Source organism: Grampus griseus (assembly GCF_964374135.1).
Source record: "Grampus griseus genome assembly, chromosome: 18".
In the NCBI taxonomy this organism is placed as follows: Eukaryota; Metazoa; Chordata; class Mammalia; order Artiodactyla; family Delphinidae; genus Grampus; species Grampus griseus.
In genome coordinates, this window is record NC_139012.1 from 55,556,852 (window position 1) to 55,579,264 (window position 22,413).

Consider the following 22,413-nt stretch of genomic DNA (forward strand, 5'->3'; position numbering starts at 1 on the left):
GCTACAGTTATTCTGTGATAATCATTATTGTATTGTCCCCTATTTGCTTTAAACAGTTGGTCTAGGATAGAATATGAGCTCCTTGAAGCCAGGGAACTAAGTAATAAATTTATGTCAGGGTACATATCTCACATGTATTCCCTACAGAAAGGAGATACACATGCTCACTACCTGACATATTCCAAGGTCAATAATAATAACATAATAGTGGTAGTTGTTGTAGTAGTACTGACCATAATAGAAGCTATCATTTACTGAGGACCTTAGCTTCAGCTCACTGTTTTCTCATATAATTTCATGGAAATCTCTTAACAATAAGACAAGAATTATGAGGAAGCTAAGAAGAACATAAATTAAATAATTTGCTTAAAATCACCCAGCTAGTATGGGTAGAGCTAAAAACAGAACTTAGTAGAGTCCGATATTCTTTCTGCAATGTGGACTCTAACTAATATTCCATCCTGTGGAAATACCCGAGCAAGCAGACAGACAATTACAATGCCTTAAGCAACTGACCCATCTTTTTTTCCTCCTATTTCAAATAAGAAAATTGCTGTTTTTGTGCTAACACATTTCGAAAGACAAGGAGAGAAAGCAACATTTGCATCTATGGAGTACCGTGAACAATTCTGAGCTAAAAATAATTACACTGTCACCCTGTTTAATCACTGCTGAGTGCTACACGTTTGCCAAAGCACAGTAGACCTCTCCCTCCAATATTTCTTTGCCATTTTCCTTCTATTCACAAGTTCTATAGGGAAGGAAAGCATGAACTGCTGTGCTGAGAATTTACTGTTTATTGACTACTTTCAGGTCTCTGAAATAGACCCAACATAAAACTGTAAAGGGAAAGACCAGGATTGCGTCAGTGAATTTACTGCATACTTGTATGTTGAGATGACACACGTGATTTCAGGTTCAAACAGCATTTGATACCATCTACAGTTTAGTTTATGGAGGATATCTATTCAGTACATTTAGTGCTTTAGGATGATTTAATTCACTCAACTAATGTTTATTGCTAAAATTTCAGGCTAGAAAAGGGAAATGAACTCAGAGAATGGTGATGCTAGTACTTCCCTGGGAGAAAGCTGGCTAGCTATCTCCTGAGAAATCTCATAGGATGGCATTATTTTGGTACATTTGTCAAGGCCTTCAGTCTGGTAGGCTCAAAACTTGATTTTATCATTATGACTGAGGGCAAACCTAACTCTCAGGAGAACATTAAAGACATATATTTTGATCTATACATAAATTCTGATATATAAAACCAGAACTGCAATATTACATTGCAGTGAAAACTGCAAATTTCATAGAGACTATATGATACACTTGTTGCCATATCAGCATTTTATATAGACGGAGCCTTGCGTGGAAAGCCAAATCCTCATCAGAAGGTTTTTTGGTGAAACTTATCCTCTGAACAAGGAGAATGAATTACATGAATTCTCTACAACAGAGATGATATTAAAACTGAATGGGACCAGATGAATCAAAAGTTGCTTAACTTAGGCTCCTTACCTCCTATGCAAGGCTTAGATGGGGACTGCTAACACTGGCCTGTTGCCAAGACTAAACAATCTATAGTCTGAATGATGCAGTCTTTCTTTGGATACGTTAAACCATTCAAGTAAGTAATGTTCTGAATCTCCAAATCCCAGAGTTACTCTGTCTCTTTGAGTTGGCTCTGCGTATCTGTACCCAGATCCATCAGTATGTTGAATTTATAATTTTACTCTAAAAGAGTCACCTATTTCCTTAACATCAAATTCTTATCTCGATGTAGCCCCGACTATTAAAAACATCTATAAAGAGAGCCACAATAAGTCTCCCCTTTAGAGAGTGATCACACATTGGATATTTTGATAAGACAGGTAATTACCCTCAAAAAACAGAGAACCTTTCATTGTGCTTTAAATGAAGAATAGGGTACTTTTACAGGAAGATCTAAACTTCCCCAAAACTCTAAATTACACTTATGGCTATCAAGAAGAAAAGTACCACAGAAGACAATACGGGTGGAAATGAAAGGAGGAAGAAGGCATGAAATGGGACTCTGAATATCAGTTTAGTCTACATCAACCTAGAACAGTTTCCAAAACATGACATGTAGGACACTGGTAGTCCCCAAAATGTAAATCTTGTGCAAAGAAAACAGATTGCTAGAACCTGTGGTGAAATATACATTTGGAATAAAAGGTAAAACAAAATTACATGTTTATTTACAGTAGGAATTCTCTGAGCCTTTAATATATTCATGTCAATTGCAACTCTTGGGGGAGGAAATATATCTGGTATCTGGAAACATTTTTTTTAAAATAAAAGATTCATTTTTTCAACGCAATACATAAAACAAGATGGGTAGAAACCAAAAACATTTTTAATTGAAATTAAAATAATAAACAATACAAATGCTTAATAAATATTATTTCACTTAAAAAAGAAACAAATCAAATACTTACATTTGTAATTCTCCAATTCTGGCTCCAGGTTATTGTCAGTACTTATTTCTATTGTAGCATCTGCCAGATTTTTCTCTAATGCTGACCTTGCAAGGCTTGGTAAAAACCTGGTGGGGTGGGAAGGATGGATTGATAAAGTCAAAGCTCTCTATGATTCCCAAATATCTTTTGACACTTAGACAGACAGACTCACTCACTCTCTCTCTTACTAATTATAACGAATTAAGGATGATCAGTCTTGATCTGTGAAAGCTAGATAATAAAATATTTCAGAATAAATATAAACTTCAAGTATGTGTGAAGATGAAGTATGTTTGTTGAATCACCTTTAATAAAGAAAACTAATGTGTAATTAGCAGTATGTGTTTATATACAACATTTTGCAGGACAAGAATGAAAAGAATTTGCTTTTTAAAATGGATTTAGTATACCTCATACATCTTATTTAACTGGCTATTCAAATTTTCTTAAATAGATAAGACAACCACAATTTAACCTACTTCAGATGGGCAATCAAAAATTCAGATTAGTGGAGGTGGATTAATGAGGTTTTCTTTATTTTCTAATAAAAATTATTAGATGACTTTAAGATTATTCAGCTTGATTTTTCCTTCCATTTAAAAAATATACCTGTTTATCTCTTCTATATGTATGTTGTCAAAACAACTATCTTGTGAGTGACAGAGGCATTCTATATTTACAATTCCATTGTATTAATATGACAGGCTTAGTATATGAAAACAGAGTTTCCCTCACACATAAATAAAGTTATATCTGGAATTTATGATCACAAGTGAGCCCACAGAACTACTTTTTAATCCATGGTTGCCTGTACTATATTACTATAAACTAACCCTATGTTTCAAATAAACATACTAAAACATACACTTCTAATTTAGGTTTTCCATAGCTCTAAATCTTTGGTGGTTCCCATAGCCTTGAGTATAACCTTTAATAAAAGAGATGTTGGAAATCAGAAGAAAGCTGGAGTAGCAATTCTCATATGAGACAAAACAGACTTTAAAACAAAGACTATTACAAGAGACAAAGAAGGACACTACATAATGATCAAGGGATCAATCCAAGAAGAAGATATAACAATTGTAAATATTTATGCACCCAACATAGGAGCACCTCAATACATAAGGCAAATAATAACAGCCATAAAAGGGAAAATCAACAATAACACAATCATATTAGGGGACTTTAACACCCCACTTTCACCAATGGACAGATCATCCAAAATGAAAACAAATAAGGAAACGCAAGCTTTAAATGATACATTAAATAAGATGGACTTAATTGATACTTATAGTACATTCCATCCAAAAGCAACAGAATACACTCTCTTCTCAAGTGCTCATGGAACATTCTTCAGGATAGATTGTATCTTGGGTCACAAAACAAGCCTTGGTAAAATTAAGAAAATTGAAATCATATCAAGTATCTTTTCCGACCACAACGCTATGAGACTAGATATCAATTACAGGAAAAAGTCTGTAAAAACTACAAACACATGGAGGCTAAACAATACACTACTTAATAACCAAGAGATCACTGAAGAAATCAAAGAGGAAATCAAAAAATACCTAGAAACGAATGACAATGAAAACACGACGACCCAAAACCTATGGGATGCAGCAAAAGCAGTTCTAAGAGGGTAGTTTACAGCAATACAATTCTACCTTAAGAAACAAGAAACATCTCAAATAAACAACCTAACCTTACACCTAAAGCAATTAGAGAAAGAAGAGCAAAAAAACCCCAAAGTTAGCAGAAGGAAAGAAATCATAAAGATCAGATCAGAAATAAATGAAACGAAATGAAGGAAATGATAGCAAAGATCAGTAAAACTAAAAGCTAGTTCTTTGAGAAGATAAACAAAATTGATAAACCATTAGCCAGACTCATCAAGAAAAAAAGGGAGAAGACTCAAATCAATAGAATTAGAAATGAAAAAGGGGAGGTAACAAATGACACTGTAGAAATACAAAGGATCATGAGAGATTACTACAAGCAACTCTATGCCAATCAAATGGACAACCTGGAAGAAATGGACAAATTCTTAGAAATGCACAACATGCCAAGACTGAACCAGGAAGAAATAGAAAATATGAGCAGACTAATCACAAGCACTGATATTGAAACTGTGATTAAAAATCTTCCAACAAACAAAAGCCCAGGACCAGATGGCTTCACAGGCGAATTCTATCAAACATTTAGAGAAGAGCTAACACCTATCCTGCTCAAACTCTTCCAAAATATAGCAGAGGAAGGAGCACTCCCAAACTCATTCTACGAGGCAACCATCACCCTGATACCAAAACCAGACAAAGAAGCCACAATAAAAGAAAACTACAGACCAATATCACTGATGAACATAGATGCAAAAATCCTCACCAAAATATTAGCAAACAGAATCCAACAGCACATGAAAAGGATTATACACCATGATCAAGTGGGATTTATCCCAGGAATGCAAGGATTCTTCAATATACGCAAATAAGTCAATGTGATACACCATACTAACAAATTGAAGGAGAAAAACCATATGATCATCTCAACAGATGCAGAGAAAGCTTTTGACAAAATTCAACACCCATTTATGATAAAAACGCTCCAGAAAGTAGGCATAGAGCAAACTTACCTCAACATAATAAAGGCCATATATGACAAACCCACAGCAAACATCATCCTCAGTGGTGAAAAACTGAAACCATTTCCACCAAGATCACGAACAAGACAAGGTGGCCCACACTCACCACTACTATTCAACATAGTTTCAGAAGTTTTAGCCACAGCAATCAGAGAAGTAAAAGAAATAAAAGGAATCCAAATCGGAAAAGAAGAAGTAAAGCTGTCACTGTTTCCAGATGACATGATACTATACATAGAGAATCCTAAAGATGCTACCAGAAAACTACTAGAGCTAATCAATGAATTTGGTAAAGTAGCAGGATACAAAATCAATGCACAGAAATCTCTGGCATTCCTATATACTAATGATGAAAGTGAAATTAAGAAAACACTCCCATTTACCATTGCAACAAAAAGAATAAACTACCTAGGAATAAACCTCCCTAACGAGACAAAAGACCTGTATGCAGAAAATTATAAGTCACTGATGACAGAAGTTAAGGATGATACAAATAGATGGAAAGATATACCATTTTCTTGGATTGGAAGAATCAACATTGTGAAAATGACTATACTACCCAATGCAATCTACAGATTCAATGCAATCCCTATCAAAGTACCAACAGCATTTTTCACAGAACTAGAGCAAAAAATTGCACAATTTGTATGGAAACACAAAACACCCCAAATAGCCAAAGCAATCCTGATAAAGAAAAACGGAGCTGGAGGAATCAGGCTCCGGGACTTCAGACTATACTACAAAGGTACAGTAATCAAGACAGTATGGCACTGGCACAAAAACAGAAATATAGGTCAATGGAACAGGATAGAAAGCCCAGAGATAAACCCACACACATATGATCACATTATCTTTGATAAAGGAGGTAAGAATATACAATGGAGAAAAGACAGCCTCTTCAATAAGTGCTCCTGGGAAAGTTGGACAGCTACATGTAAAAGAATGAAATTAGAACACTACCTAATACCATACACAAAAATAAACTCAAAATGGATTAAAGACCTAAATGTAAGGCCAGACACTATCAAACTCTTAGAGGAAAATATAGGCAGAACACTTTATGACATAAATCACAGCAAGGTCCTATTTGACCCACCTCCTAGGGAAATGGAAATAAAGACAAAAATAAACAAATGAGACCTAATGAAACTTCAAAGCTTTTGCACAGCAAAGGAAACCATAAACAAGACGAAAAGACAACCTTCAGAATGGGAGAAAATATTTGCAAATGAAGCAACTGACAAAGGATTAATCTCCAAATTTACAAATAGGTCATGCAGCTCAATATCAAAAAAACAAACAACCCAATCCAAAAATGGGCAGAAGACCTAAACAGACATTTCTCCAAAGAAGATATACAGATTGCCAACAAACACATTTTTAAAAAAATGTTCAACATCATTAATCATTCAAGAAATGCAAATCAAAACTACAATGCGATACCATCTCACACCGGTCAGAATGGTCATCATCAAAAAATCTACAAATAATAAATGCTGGACAGGGTGTGGAGACAAGGGAACTCTCATACACTGTTGGTGGGAATGTAAATTGATACAGTCACTATGGAGAACAGTATGGAGGTTCCTTAAAAAACTAAAAATAGAACTACCATACGACCCAGCAATCCAACTATTGGGCATATACCCTGAGAAAACCAAAATTCAAAAAGAGTCATGTACCACAATGTTCATTGCAGTTCTATTTACAATAGCCAGGACTGGAAGCAACCTAAGTGTCCATCGACAGATGAATGGATAAAGAATATGTGGCACATATATACAATGGAATATTAGCCATAAAAAGAAACGAAATTGAGTTATTTGTAGTGAGGTGGATGGACCTAGAGTCTGTCACACAGAGTGAAGTAAGTCAGAAAGAGAAAAACAAATACCATATACTAACACATATATATGGAATCTAAAAAAAAAAAAAAGTGGTCATGAAGAACCTAGGGGCAAGACGGGAATAAAGATGCAGACATCCTGGAGAATGGGCTTGAGGACACAGGGAGGGGGAAGGGTAAGGTGCGACAAAATGAGAGGGTGGTAGTCTATATATGTACATATATACACTACCAAATGTAAAATAGATAGCTAGTGGGAAGCAGTCGCACAGCACAGGGAGATCAGCTTGGTGCTTTGTGACCAGCTAGAAGGGTGGGATAGGGAGGGTGAGCGGGAGGGAGACACAAAAAGAAGAGATATAGGGATATATGTATATCTATAACTTATTCACTCTGTTACAAAGCAGAAACTAGCACACCACTGTAAGTCAATATACTCCAATAAAAATGTTTAAAAAAAAATAACACAAAAAACTGAACAGCAGTTTTTAAGCCAAAAATTCCTGAACAGTCTTTCCTGCAAACAAAATCATTCTTCAGGAAAACAAAAAATTCACACCCACAATAATCATTATACTCATTTAACACTGTGTATTAGTTCTAGCAGGCTTATAACTTTGAAAAATTAATTAGCTAATAACTTAAACAGTGGAAATTTTATATAGTTGTTATTCATTTTATGTCACAAGGGAATTTTGAAAAATACTGTACAGAAGCTAAGTTTTTGATGAATGGAAAATTTCCTCATAACCTCAATGTTAAAGGTAGTTAATCTTCATTTCTGATTAAATTCTTATAACTCTGCCCCAAATTTCTATGCTAAGGGATCATCACCCCACGATTTTCCAAAAGTAAATAATTTAATGTAATGCAAAATACTTGAATGGAGTAAAACTCTTTTTATAGGGATTTCTAGTTAACTCTTCCACAGTAAAGTAATTTTTGGAATACAGAATACCTGATATCTTCTTAACCTTGTAAGTTTTCTTCCTTTTGGCCTCTTAGGTTTTCAACTATCTAAAATGAATTACGCATCTAGCTCCAAGACTTGATGCACATATTATAGGCTATGAGAGGTGCTTAGGGAGCCATTTCCTCAGATGAAGAAATGTTCCAGTCAGAACTCAACTGGCATAAACAATACGTAAATGAAAAATATTTTTAAAATTAAATTAACAACATAAAAGAGCCAAGTTAATATTTAATAAATTTAATGTTTAACAAATTTAGGCTAGAGAGTTTCTTTTGATTTTGTCTGCTTAATAATAGACTTCATGAATATAAATCATATTATATTTTTGTTTTAAAATTTTCTATGAAATGTTTTTTGTTGTTCCTTCCTGCCATTGTGCTATCCTAAAGAGAAGGTTAATAAAAAGGCTTTTGACTCTGCAGCCTTGCTAAAGTCAACATATGATACATAAACAAGATAGCTGTTTTACTATTTGCAAAGGGTCATGGGGTGGTAACAAAATAGAATTTTACTGTGTTCAGTTGATAACAGTGGAAAAATGTATTATTTGATTCAGTGAAATATTTGTATGAATATGGAAAGTATTTTTTAGTTTTTAAATAGTTTTAACCATGAACTACTTCAAGCATACAGAAAATTACAGTATATTAAGTATTGTATTCATCTCTCTCTATCCCTGAAGCTAACTCTTACTCTGAAATTGGTGTATACCTTTCTTGTCCATATTTTTATTTTGCTGCATATGTGTAAGTAAAAAATATATTGCACTTTTATTGTATTTAAACTTTTATATAAATGGCATCATATACGAAATCTCCTCTTTCAAACTTTTGACTTGATGTTGTCATGATCCATATCTGTTGATACATGTAGATCTATTTCATTTTAACTGCTGTATAGTACCTCATTATATGAATATGTCAGTTTATATATTCATTCCCTACTGATGGACTGATAGGTTGTTTCCCATTTTTCATTCTTAGAAACAATGATGCAATGAACATTCTTCTACATGCTTCCTTATACATACATGTAAATCTATCTCTAAGGTGATTATCAAGAAGTAGAATTGTCAATTCATAGAGTATTAATATATTAAGGCATAAAGATACTGTAAGATCACCCCCAAACTGACAAGACTTCCATCCCAACAGCAGTCATGAAATTCCATTTCATTCTGCTCATGGAAAATGCTATTTTTACAGGTAAAAATTGTAAAAGTATAAAATGATAGCGGATTATTGTTTTAAATGTCATTTTCCCTGATCAATAGTAAGTTGAGCATCTTTTCAAATGTTTGTTGGTTATCTGAATTAACTTTTCCTGCACATCTATTAATCCTCTTGCCATTTAGAGGTGATGCTTTTATCTCATTAATTTGTATACTTTATAGTTCCTGAATAGCAATCCTTTTGAGATTAGAAATCTTGTGAAACATCTCTTAGTTTGTGGCTTATAACTTGTAGAGTGGCTTACGGTGTTTTTGTCATATGTCTGGATTTTACATTTCCGTATGGGAATAAAGTGGATATTTTTTATTTTTAACCATTTATCGACAAGTCCATCCATTCCCACATTAATTCATAATGCTACTCTAACATATACTAAGTTCCCAGAAATATGTGGGGCTGTTTCAGGGCTCTGTAGTCTATTCTAATGGTCTATTTGTCTTTTCTAGCACCGATACCACACTTAAAATGCAAATCAAAACTACAATGAGATATCATCTCACACCAGTCAGAATGGCCATCATCAAAAAATCTAGAAACAATAAATGCTGGAGAGGGTGTGGAGAAAAGGGAACACTCTTGCACTGCTGGTGGGAATGTGAATTGGTTCAGCCACTATGGAGAACAGTATGGAGGTTCCTTAAAAAACTACAAATAGAACTACCATATGACCCAGCAATCCCACTACTGGGCATATACCCTGAGAAAACCAAAATTCAAAAAGAGTCATGTACCAAAATGTTCATTGCAGCTCTATTTACAATAGCCCGGAGATGGAAACAACCTAAGTGCCCATCATCGGATGAATGGATAAAGAAGATGTGGCACATATATACAATGGAACATTACTCAGCCATAAAAAGAAACTAAATCGAGCTATTTGTAATGAGGTGGATAGACCTAGAGTCTGTCATACAGAGTGAAGTAAGTCAGAAAGAAAAAGACAAATACTGTATGCTAACACATATATATGGAATTTAAGAAAAAAAAAATGTCATGAAGAACCTAGGGGTAAGACAGGAATAAAGACGCAGACCTACTGGAGAACGGACTTGAGGATGTGGGGAGGGGGAAGGGTGAGCTGTGACAGGGCGAGAGAGAGTCATGGACATATACACACTAACAAACGTAGTAAGGTAGATAGCTAGTGGGAAGCAGCCGCATGGCACAGGGATATCGGCTCGGTGCTTTGTGACAGCCTGGAGGGGTGGGATAGGGAGGGTGGGAGGGAGGGAGACGCAAGAGGGAAGACATATGGGAACATATGTATATGTATAACTGATTCACTTTGTTATAAAGCAGAAACTAACACACCATTGTAAAGCAATTATACCCCAATAAAGATGTTAAAAATAAATAAATAAGTAAGTAAATATAACTGTATAATGGATCTTGATATCTGATGGAGAAAGCACACCACTTAAATCTTCCTTAAAATTTCTTTGGATATTATTGGCCCTTTATATTAATTTCGAGATCAGCTTGTCTAATTCAGTATAACCTTGGTTGTATTTGACCAAATTACATCTACATATCAACTTGGGGGGGAAACAAACAGCCTGACAATACTTAATATTCCCTTTCATGAACATAGTACAGTTTCCCATTTCCCACAGCTATCTTTTATAGCTTTTAATAAAGATTTATGTTTTTCTCCATAAAAGCATTATATGTCACTCATCAGATTTATTCTTAGATGCTCAAAGCTTTCCATTATTATTTTGAATGGTATTATTTTTAAAAATTAGACTTCCTTATTGATTTTTGCTGGAATATAGGAATATCACTGACTTGGGTGCATAAGTAATCTCATTATATTTTATTTGTTCTAATATGTAGTTTATATGTAGCTTCTTTTGAATTTTTTAGGTAGCCAATCATATAATCTTTAGCCAATCTAAAAGTATAGAAAGGTGACATTCCTGTTTTGTTTCTAACTCTAAAGGGAATGAGCCAAGTATTTTACCATAAGAATGTTCGCTATAAAGTTTTAGTAGATATCCTTTATCAGATTAAAGAATTTTCCGTCCATTCATGGTTAACTAAGAATATTTTTGGCTTATTTTTGCTTTGGCTTGTTTATAAGTTTGGCTGTTGAGTTTTATCCAATCCTTTTTACTGATTTATTTAAATGATATTCTTTTCAGTAATATGTTAATATGGTGAATTTTAAAAAAGAATAGTAAATCTTCACATTCTTGAGATAACTCCAAATTGCTCATATTTATATATATAAATAAATTATATATATCATATAAATATATATGATATATATTTAGCTACAATTGGATTTCATTTAGGATTTTTGTTCACATTCCATGCATTTGATTTATAATTTTCCTTTCACACATTATTCTTGTCTGGTTTAGGCATCAAGATTACGCTAGACTCAGAGTGAACTGTTTTGTTTTCACTGTTTGCTCTCTAGAACGGTCTCTAGAATGCTTTGTGTATGATTATTTCATTCATTCCAAAGTATTATTTTCCCTTAGGCTCTGAAACTGTTTGTATTACTTGGCATTGACTATTTACTTCTATTAATACACATCTATAACCAAGTTCTGACTAAGGAAACACTGGGTAGATAATGAATCTTTCTGTATATATTGGGTTGCCCAAAAAGAACGAACTTTTTGGGCAACCCAATAATTTCTTCAGTTCATGAGCCTAAAAAGTAGGCAATTGAAGCATGTTTTTTTCTAATTTTCATTTGGATCTTCCAAATGAAAATTTTCATTTTCCAAATGAAAATCTACTTTTAAGTAGATTAATATTAATCTACTTAAAAGAAAAGGAGAATCAACTTTATTATTTCTCATAATTATTAGTTATTCAAAGAAGTACCCCAAAGACACTGGAAACAAACCTCATTTTAGCCTCATTTCACCACAGAACAAATTCAAGTTGCAACATAAGGAGCTTACTTTAACTACAAGAAAAATTGTCCACTAAGCTGAAAACTTATAGAGGGCAGTTAGAGATCCTCCTAAGCTGAATATAGATTCTCTTTTAATTCCTTTAATATATCAAGGAATGAATGGACAACAGGTATAACCACCATAAAAATAATTACCAGATCATATGAAAAGAGTCTAAAAGAAATCTCCAGGTCTATCGGACATTGCTATTAATCTTTTCTTATTATTCTTTTAAAATAGTTTCATGCAAGTATGGTTCTGTAAGGAAATTATATAAGCTGATGCTTTATTAATAATTTCCAAACAAGTATGAAAAATATTAGTGTAGACTGAAAAGATGTTAGTTTTGTCAAATTTGGGTGACAGGACAGTACTACCAAGCATGGAAAGTTCCAGTGCAAATTTGGGAGGTGCTAAGTACATAAGAGCACTCGCTCAGAAGACACATGAGCCAGTGTTCAACTATCAAACCTACTTTTACTTATTTACTACTGTCTGATTTGAGTGACTTAGTTTTCTCATCTATAAAAATCTCTTTATTACTATGCCTAAGTAAGGTAATATATGTTGTAAAAACTGAACACAAGGCTGAAATAGCTACATATTCAGACTGATACTTTTTCCAGACCTGTGAGTACAGACTATGAAACTTACGTCACTGTTTTAGCAAAGACCCAGAAAGTTGAATTCAGTGAGAAAGGAGAATATGGTTACCTGGAAAGACAGGCTTTAGTGACAGCACTGTGAAGATTTTCGTTAGGGTACTGTGACAGCCGACGAGAAATCCTCAACAGCTGTCTGGTAGAAAGGGATGCTGCCAATGACTGCGCCTACCAAAAGGCAAAGACAGGCTGTTAAGAGTCTTGTTGCAACTTGCTGAAAGTCCCCTTGGATGGGTATCATAGCAGAATTCATTATTCCTAAGGACAAGGCCAAACTTAAAATAAATATGTACTGTTAATGAATTACAAATAAAATAAACAGAAACCAATTTACACTTAAAACATCCTTAAAGACATTTTTAAAAAATTCCATAAAAACTATTTATTAATTAAATTCAATTAAAGTACTGTGCATATATGTTTTTTTTGGGGGGGAGGAGGCTGGATGGAGGAAAGATGTTACATTGTACAGATTGAACCTGACTTACAAATAGCCCTTATGTACAATTAACCATTTGTTCATTTTTTTTTCCTGCTTACACAAAGCCAAACTGTTAAGATGGCCAGAAATGCTTACAGTTTTAAGTAAATCTATGACTTCTGAAATAGAAAAGGAGTTGTGGACAATTTAGCCTTCTGATTATAGAGGTGTCAACCAGTTGTCACTTGGGGGGCAGCTTACAGTTTGGAATCCTTCTCTGACACTGTCAGAATAATTTCCCTTTGTGTTCTTACTCTTCCCCAAATCCCATTAATAGAGGGGCTAGTATAGAACTCAGGACATGGTAAGTATCCATGAATATTTGTTGACTTGAATTTGAAATTACCTTAGCAGGCAGCATAATGTAATAGTAAAGTTTATAAGCTTTGTAGTCAGACAAATCGGTCTTCCGTTTATTAGCTGTGTTGATTCTGGCAAGTTTCTTAGTCTCTTGAAGCCCCAGTTTCCTCATGGTGCACATGGGCTCAGTAGTTGCAGCATGCGGGCCCTAGAGCACGCAAGCTTCAGTAATTGTGGCGCATGGGCTCAGTAGTTGCGGCACGCAGGCTCTAGGGTACGCGGGCTTCAGTAGCGGTGGCGCGAGGGCTCAGTAGTTGTGGCTTGCGGGCTTAGCTGCTCCACAGCATGTGGGATCTTCCCAGACCAGGGATTGAACCTGTGTCTCCTGCATTGGCAGGTGGATTCTTAACCACTGCGCAACCAGGGAAGTCCAGCAATTATTATTTAAAGTCAGCCTCTTCAAAATGAAAAAAATCTAACAGAGGAAGGGAACGGGACCTACACATTAGTAGGAATCTAATGCATCAGATTATTACTCGCCTAATGTCTAACTAAGATCAGCAGCATTAGAAGATAGTGGTTTTCACTGAAAATCAAGAGAAGAGGAGAACTTTTGAAGTAAACTGGTCCACTGGTGGTGGTGGTGGGGAGGCACAGAAGAGACCAGGGTGAGATGTCACAGAGTCTGACAAGGGCAATAAAGTGGCCCTGAGCACCAGAGGAAATGGAGAAGGAGACTCTATTAAATTAACCGAGGATTCAGAATGGATGGTAGGAGGATGCCAAAACTACACTACGTTGTTTGTTCCTTTTATCACTTCGCTTAAGCCCATCTCTATACATCCCAAGGAAGTAGAAAGTGAATTGGTTTCTCCTTTATCGTGTATTTCACAGCTCCATGAGATGTTGGACTGCTGTTATTAGCATTATATTTCAGCTACAACATGAGTTAAACACTCCTTTGGGGACTAGATTAGGAGCATGACCACCATTTATGACATATCCTTTTTTCTATTAAAAAACACGTTCTAAGTTACAAAGAACTCAAAAGCAAAACATTTGACTCAGACTTCTTCAACAAATTTGCATTCTAGACATGGAGACAATATTTACATATAAGAAAGCATAAATTGCAATTCAAAATAGCATATAATTTAATGTAAAAATAAGTGGAGCACTTGACAAAACTGCTATAGGGGCTTAAAATGTTCAAATGGGTAGCAGAAATGCTATGAACAAAGGCACGAAAGCAACAGGAACAGAAATACAAGCAGAATGTGAGGAAACCAGCCCAGCTTTACTAGAGGGTCCTGCTGGAAAGCTTGCTCCCTAATATCAAAGACCCGTAAATCACTTTTTGAGGAGTTTGGCCCTTCTTCTAAAGGCAATAGGACTTAGTAACATGATTTTAGAAAGACTAAACTGGCAGGAATATACAAAGTAGTTTAAGGACAGAGAAAACTGAGACAGGAATCAGAAAGCTACTTCAGTTACCTACTTATAAAGAGAGAAAGTCCTACAGTAAGGTTACTGGCAATAAGAAGCGGGAGAAGGGATCAGACCAATGTTTCAAAGGACTTGGCAACTTATGGATACGAGAAAGAAGGACGGATGTGAGAAAGTAGGAAGAATTAAGGATAAGGTTGTTTCAGCCACTATGATCGAAAGTATTAGAAGTTAAATATGATAGTAATTCTCATCTTAATATTTGAGACCATGAAAAATTCCTATTTTAATCATGGAAAATGTATGACAAATGACTCCAACCAGAAGATTCTTATGACAAGAGTCCTATTAAACCATACAGTAACTTTCCAGGTTACAAAATTCTAACCTAATTCCAAACATGACACTGAATTCAGGCTTCACATTTCATTCCAGTGATCAGTAAGGACTTCTCATGAGTTTAAAAAATACCACATCAGGGCTTCCCTGGCAGCGCAGTGGTTGAGAGTCCGCCTGCCAATGCAGGGGACACGGGTTCGTGCCCCGGTCCGGGAGGATCCCACATGCCGCGGAGCGGCTGGGCCCATGAGCCATGGTCGCTGAGCCTGCGCGTCCGGAGCCTGTGCTCCACAACGGGAGAGGCCACAACAGTGAGAGGCCCGCATACCGCAAAAAAACAAAAAAGAAAAAAAAAATACCACATCAGTTGATAATGCCAAAATGCTTTGCAATAACATCCAGGATTAAATCAGAAAGAAGTTTAGCCACTTATGTGTTGAGTAAAGGGTTTGCTATTTCTGTTCTCACATTATTACCAACTGAAAATTGAGAATGTACTTTTAATTTAAAAATCCTAATGTACTTAACACTTATAATATCAAATTTCTAACTGCAGTTTTATCTTGCAAAAAAAGGGTGAGGATGTGAGCACATTCCCTTAGTTACCATGGTTATTCAGTTTAAGAGCACACCTCAAGGGTTTTTTTTTGGATTAACATGATTAATAATAGGAATTCAGCTTAAAAATATGAAAAGTCTTTTCAAAAATTATTAAAAATAAATTTTCTATTTTTCCTCATTTCTTTTATGAAAATGTAATGTTCTCTGGGAGAGAAAACTCCAGGGAAATCTACTAAATAAATTAATAACTAATTAATTAATTTATTCATGCACTCAGCAAACATTTGTTAATTTTCTAGTATGTGCCAGGCACCAGGATGGGACTTAGCTGGTGCAAGGACGCTCTGACCCTCCTTTGTCCCCCTGAAAGCAGGAAATGAATCTCCCATGAAACAGATACCCTCCCTGTACCAGGAGGGTAGAAAGCATCCTTATCACCAGAAATAGGAAATTTAGGACTGAGAAGGCTATATAAACCTTGTTTCTTCTTCACTTAATTACTACCCCAAGCCCAAACTTCTTTGTGTTATCAGTTCTTCAGAATTTTATTGTTTCTTTGACTAAAAGGTATAAAAGCTACCTGCTTTGCTCACTTTTTGAGTTTCAGATTTTTATGGGGCTTCTGCATGTACAAAATTAAATTTGTTGTTTTTCTCCTATTAAACTGTGTCATGTCAATTTAATTACTAGGCTAGCCAAAGGACCTAGAACAAAAGAAGGTAAAAGTTTCCTGCCCCTATAACATCCCAAAATGTAAATACAGTCCGAAATAGAGAATCAGTGAGGAAGAAGTTAGAAACTGAAGATAAAATTGCAGGCATTAACACAGAGGTGATACTTGAAGCCATAAGAATACATGAGATTGCTCGGCACAGGAGACAGAGAAGTAGACCCAAACCTCCTGGAATACCCAAGTACTCCCCTAAAGTTAAAAGTTGTTTTCTATGACACCAGCCATGAGGAGCTGGAAGAAATGTTAAAGTCATTGAAACAGTAAGATATATACATAGGAGAAAGCATAGCATAAGGAATAAATATATCAGCTTAAAAAATAGATTTTACAGCACTGAACTCTAAGAATATAAAGCAGCATGTCAACAACAGAAAATCCTATGGAAAATAACCCAGACTTACTGTTGGATCCTGTGTCTCTCTGAGTTTGTGTGTAAATGATAACAATTTGTCCAAAGCTTCCTGAGGCATATTTGGGACCTATTTTATAAGAGAATTAAGGAAAGAAAGAATAAATTGGGATATATGATCAATCAACCAGAAATTATGGCTACTTATCAAACAATATTAGAATTATAATTTTTGAAATCTCTGATTATAGGTATCATGTTTAACCTGTGGATAAATTTGCTTATTCATTTTCTCAGGAAACACATCTGCCTCTGCTTTCTCTTTAAGAATCAGGTAAAAAAGATGTGGTACATATATACAATTGAATACTCCTCAGCCACAAAAAAGAATGAAATAATGCCGTTTGCAGCAACATGGATGCAACTAGAGACTACCATACTAAATGAAGTAAGTCAGAAAGAGAAAGATAAACACTGTATGAGATCACTTATATGTGGAATCTAAAATATGACAAATGAACCTATCTATGAAACAGAAACAGAATCACAGACATAGAGAATAGACTTGCCAAAGGGGAGAAGGGTGGGAAAGGGATGGATTGGGAGTTTGGGATTAGCAGATGCAAACTGGCATATATAGAATGGATGAACAACAAGGTCCTTCTGTATAGCACAGGGAACTATATTCAATATCCTGTGATAAACCATAATGAAAAAGAATGTGAAAAAGAATGTATATATATGTATAACTGAGTACCTTGCTGTACAGCAGTAATTAACACAATATTATAAATCAACTATACTTCAATTAAAAAAAGAAAAAGAATCAGGTAATCAAAACCAGGCCACTCTTCATTTCTAATTCCATCACCAGGACAAAACTGAAAGGAGCCTCTAACCAATTAAAAACTGGCACAGAGTGTACCCATAAGAAACTTTTCATATATTATATCCTTTTTTGTTAGCTTCAACTCTAATTTAGGCACTTTTCTTACTGAAACCAAACTCCTTCATTTAGTAGTAATCTTATATCTATGTCTACTAAGAGATGTAAGGTATCCTTGTATAAAGGGCGGTTGCTCAAGCTGTCCATTTTTTCAAGGACTTTAAAACCACATACCTGGTGGGTGGGGAAAGGATGGATTGGGAGTTTGGGATTAGTAGATGCAAACTATTATACAGAGAATGGATAAACAACAAGGTCCTACTGTATAGCACAGGGAATTATATTCAATATCCTGTGATAAACCATAATGGAAAAGAATACGAATAAGAATGTATATATATGCATTACTGAATCACTTTGCTGTACAGTAGAAATTAACACAACATTGTAAATCAACTATACTTCATTAAGGTAAATAAATAAATAAAAACCAACCACATACCTGAGGGGCATGATCTATTTATCAATGAACGCTGAAGAACAGTTGCCCCAAAACATATACTGATTGCTTTTAAGTACACCAATTTTAAACTAATTAAATATGTATTTGTATTGAATAATAAGAAATTTTTACATAAATAATAACAAGTTTAAAATTTTAATTTAAAAAGAACAGGAGTTGTTACAACAATGACTGGTATCACGTGACTATTTCAGAAATAAACTGCTCAGGGTTTCTTTGGGCATTTAAGTAATTGGAACTTTTAAAATTTGAAGCTCTATTCAGTACATACTCATTTATTCTTTAAATCAATCCTGTGATGTAAGAAGTAGTATCATCCCCATCTTCAGATGAAGAGCCTACAGTTGAGTAATTTACCCACGACCTAGAAGCTCATCAGTAGTGGATTTGACATTTAAAGGCAAGCTATTTGACTTTAAAGCCTATGCCCTTATCCACAACCATGCTCATAAGACCTAAAATTAATTCATTCATTCTGGTATTTCAAAGGGGATGAGCGCATTTATGTAAAAAGTTAATTATTAGTGATCTAGAATAGTACTGTCCAATAGAACTCTCTGTGATGATGGCAATGTTCTTTATCTATGCTATCGGCCACTTGAAATAAGACTGAGAAACTGAATTTTTGAATTTGATTTAATGTGGCTAGTGCTACTACACTGAATAGTGCAGCTCTAGAACTCCAAACGTGCTAAACACAGTGCTTGGTTAAGGCAGACACTGCAATAATAGTTTACATACACAACAAGCCACTAGACAACTAATCAGTTAAGTATAGGATATATTACAATCCCGAGGGAACCACTACTTAGTATTTTCTACAAAATCTAAGGAACTAAAATATATTTGGCCTCTCCTAATAGTAGGAACTTAAAATTTAGTCACCTTCGGCTGAATATAAAAGGAAAAGGAATCCCCAAACTGCTTCCACATGAGGAAAACGGAGAGATAGCCTAACATTCATGGTTCTCAAAGTGTGGTCCCCAGACCAGCAGCTGTCAGCATCACCTTTAGAAGTGCAAATTCTCATGTTCCATCCCAGAACCACCGACTTGGCAATCTGTCATTTAACAAGCCCTCCAGATGAGTTTGAAAAATGTTGACATCTGAGAACCATTTTATGAGGAAATCTGGAAATTAACAGTGAGAAAAAGTCCAAAATATCCAACTCTGCTCAAGCAGGTGTCACAAAGACCTTAAAAAGAGAACAGCTGAAGGCAACAGGCTAGAGCTGGCCTCACTCTTACCATTTCCTTAATCACTTGGATTTCTTCACTTTTGACAAGTGGTTTCATGTAATGGAAAAAGAACATGGTTAAGAATTCTGGTCCCAGCCACTGCTGTGCCGTGCTTCCAGTAACAGGGGGTTCTGCTAAGGCAATGATTCTGAAGGAGGGGTGGACAGGAAAAATCGATCTAAAAGGAAAAAAAAAATTTTCAAAACATAACCTTTTATGTTAGAAATTAAGATATGGTAGCTAAAGCCTAGCCAATAATAAGGCTGTACTACAGTTAAAGCTATTATCCAAAGAACAAGCTTTGAAAAAACAAGTCAGGACACTCTAAAAACCTAAGATTAAAACAAAAGAAGAATCACCAACCATTAATATTTATGATGTACCACATCCACTGATGAAACTCCATCCCTGGTACAAAGCACCGTTTTGGATATGTTGTTATACTTACGATAAATTTTCTCCATAGTCCCTTGAAACATAACCCCAAACAGTCCATATTCATTTCATAGGTCCCCTGTGTTTAGTCAAAATCTCCTGTCTTGCAAGGAACCCACTCTATGTCAACCACAGAAATACCAAGAAGTATGATTCAGGATAAGAAGACTTTTTATAATATAGAAAATTTAAGGAGCATACGGGATTGGACTAAAATTAAACTTTGGATTGGCAATATGAATACTTAGGTCTTAAAAAGGTAGAGAAAAGTGAACTTCCATATAACTCACTCGTTTGTCATTTTATAGGAAACAATATGATTTTTAAAGTAATCTCTTTGATAAATCTCTGCTAGGGAATCTGAAGATGTAAATATTCTAGGACACACAGAGAAATAAAATAAGACTTCCCATGCTTTGTGAAATGACTTGAGTAGCTTTTGAAGAAGGAGCTAGAAATCCTTTATCATGATCTAATCATGAGTAATATCCTCAGTTCTTATCAATTTTCAAAATTGCAGGGCAAATAGACTTTTTGAGGGTTATATCATCCTTGCTGAGAAAGGAGAGGTGAAACTCAAACACTTGCGAAGATCTTCAGAAAAACCAAAATAAAGGGACCTAAATGGCGTTTCTTCATTGCCATTAACTATCATGGTAGAACTCAAGTTATGTGATTGCGCAGTGAAAATATCAGGAGATAGGACATGTGTAGAAAGAATCAAATAAATACTCTGAAGATTTCAGATAAGAAAAAGTCCTCCCAATAGAAAAGGTAGGTCCACTGAGTCCCTGACTGCATGATCTGTAATCTTAGGGGGTGACAGCATAATTTGTAAGTCAGGGAAAAGCAATTTTTAGAAATGGTCATATGAAAAGTCTGGATGAATTCCTAAAAGCTACCAAATACCATTTCATTTCTCTGGGTAGGAAAAAAAAAAAAAAGACTTCCCCAAGAATGGCACGGGGATGATCTGTTCAAAGGAGTTGTTCTAGGAAAAGAGGAAAGGATAACGACACAGATAATGCCTGAAAGTCCTGAGGATAACACGATCACTCATGATTGCTAGTAATTAGACAGTCACCTAACAGAACCTGGACAGAGAAAATTCTATGATCTGAAAGCTAAAAGGAAAGGTTATTCCATTTTCCACTTCTGCTAAGTGATTTGCTATAATCCAGAAAAGTCTGCTTCATGGCCCAGCAACAGATGTTGGATTCATCCTTGATCCTCCTCTCTCCTAGCCGGGACAAAAGAAGGTGGCAGAGACAGAGTCTGCTTATTTGTGCTTTGTTCAAAAGTAAAGCTGCAAATGTAATTTTTAACTCAAGACAGTGAGGGATACTAAATTAGGGAATAAACAAAGCCAAAATCCAATAAGCAAGCCAAAAGAGGAAGTCCAATTTACACCTTAAACCAATAGGTCAGGAAAAGGTACCATAGATGAGCTGTAAATTCAGGCCTAGAAGAACAATTAACATGAAAGCAAGCTAGGTGGTTTTAACTAATATAGGGGGATGGTTATTGCTTATGACATGCATTGTCTGTGGCTTGCTTTCTGGTACTGACTCTAGCAGGGTACCCAAATGAGCTGGATAAAATTAAAGGGGAAAGGGGCTTCCCTGGTAGCGCAGTGGTTGAGAGTCCGCCTGCCGATGCAGGGGACATGGGTTCGTGCCCCGGTCCGGGAAGATCCCACATGCCGCAGAGCGGCTGGGCCCGTGAGCCACGGCTGCTGAGCCTGCGCGTCCGGAGCCTGTGCTCCGCAACGGGAGAGGCCACAACAGTGAGAGGCCCACGTACCACAAAAAAAAAAAAAAAAAAAAAAATTAAAGGGGGCAGTTTGTTAGACAGCTGATGTTGACAGGCAGAGAAGTGTATGCTGACAATAAAAACAGCCATCGAAGTACTGAATAACAGGATGAGAAGGATCTTTTTGTTTGTTAGGATCTCCGCAAAGGCTTCCTTACATATAAATAGGTCATATGGAAAGTCATTTCCTAATGAAGCTAGGTTCTCCAAGCCTGAAAGTTAGAGCAGAGTACGCCTGAGGATCAGCCATGTACTTTCAGGTGATTTGACGTATTGGTGGGTAACACAAAGGCCGAAGCAGTGGTAAATAACTGAGAATTAGGAAATAGCACTATGAAAAGTTAAAATCAAGGTTAACTTCAATTTTACTGGAATTTAACAACAAATAACAAATGAAACTAAAGATATGGATTAACTTCAGATAAACAGATATTATTTCATAAAGATTAAAAAATTTTAAAGCAAAAGATCTTTTACAAAGACTTAAAAAATTAAAATACTGCGGTCAATATGTTTGTTTGGGGGCATAGGTTTTTAGAGAGTAAAGTACTTTCCAATGCTTCT

General features: G+C 35.4%; 1 protein-coding gene across 1 annotated transcript in view; it reads right to left on the reverse strand.

Moving 5' to 3' along the window:
- The window catches only part of VWA8 (von Willebrand factor A domain containing 8), a gene marked incomplete at its 5' end in the record, with an annotated part of 367,871 nt that overhangs the window by 213,315 nt on the left and 132,143 nt on the right, over positions 1-22,413 (reverse strand). Inside the window, 4 exons of the mRNA XM_082676017.1 lie at positions 2,463-2,569; positions 12,799-12,914; positions 17,008-17,085; positions 19,612-19,780. Of these exons, the coding sequence (XP_082532143.1) occupies positions 2,463-2,569; positions 12,799-12,914; positions 17,008-17,085; positions 19,612-19,780 (470 nt within the window). The remainder of the gene's footprint in view (positions 1-2,462; positions 2,570-12,798; positions 12,915-17,007; positions 17,086-19,611; positions 19,781-22,413) is intronic.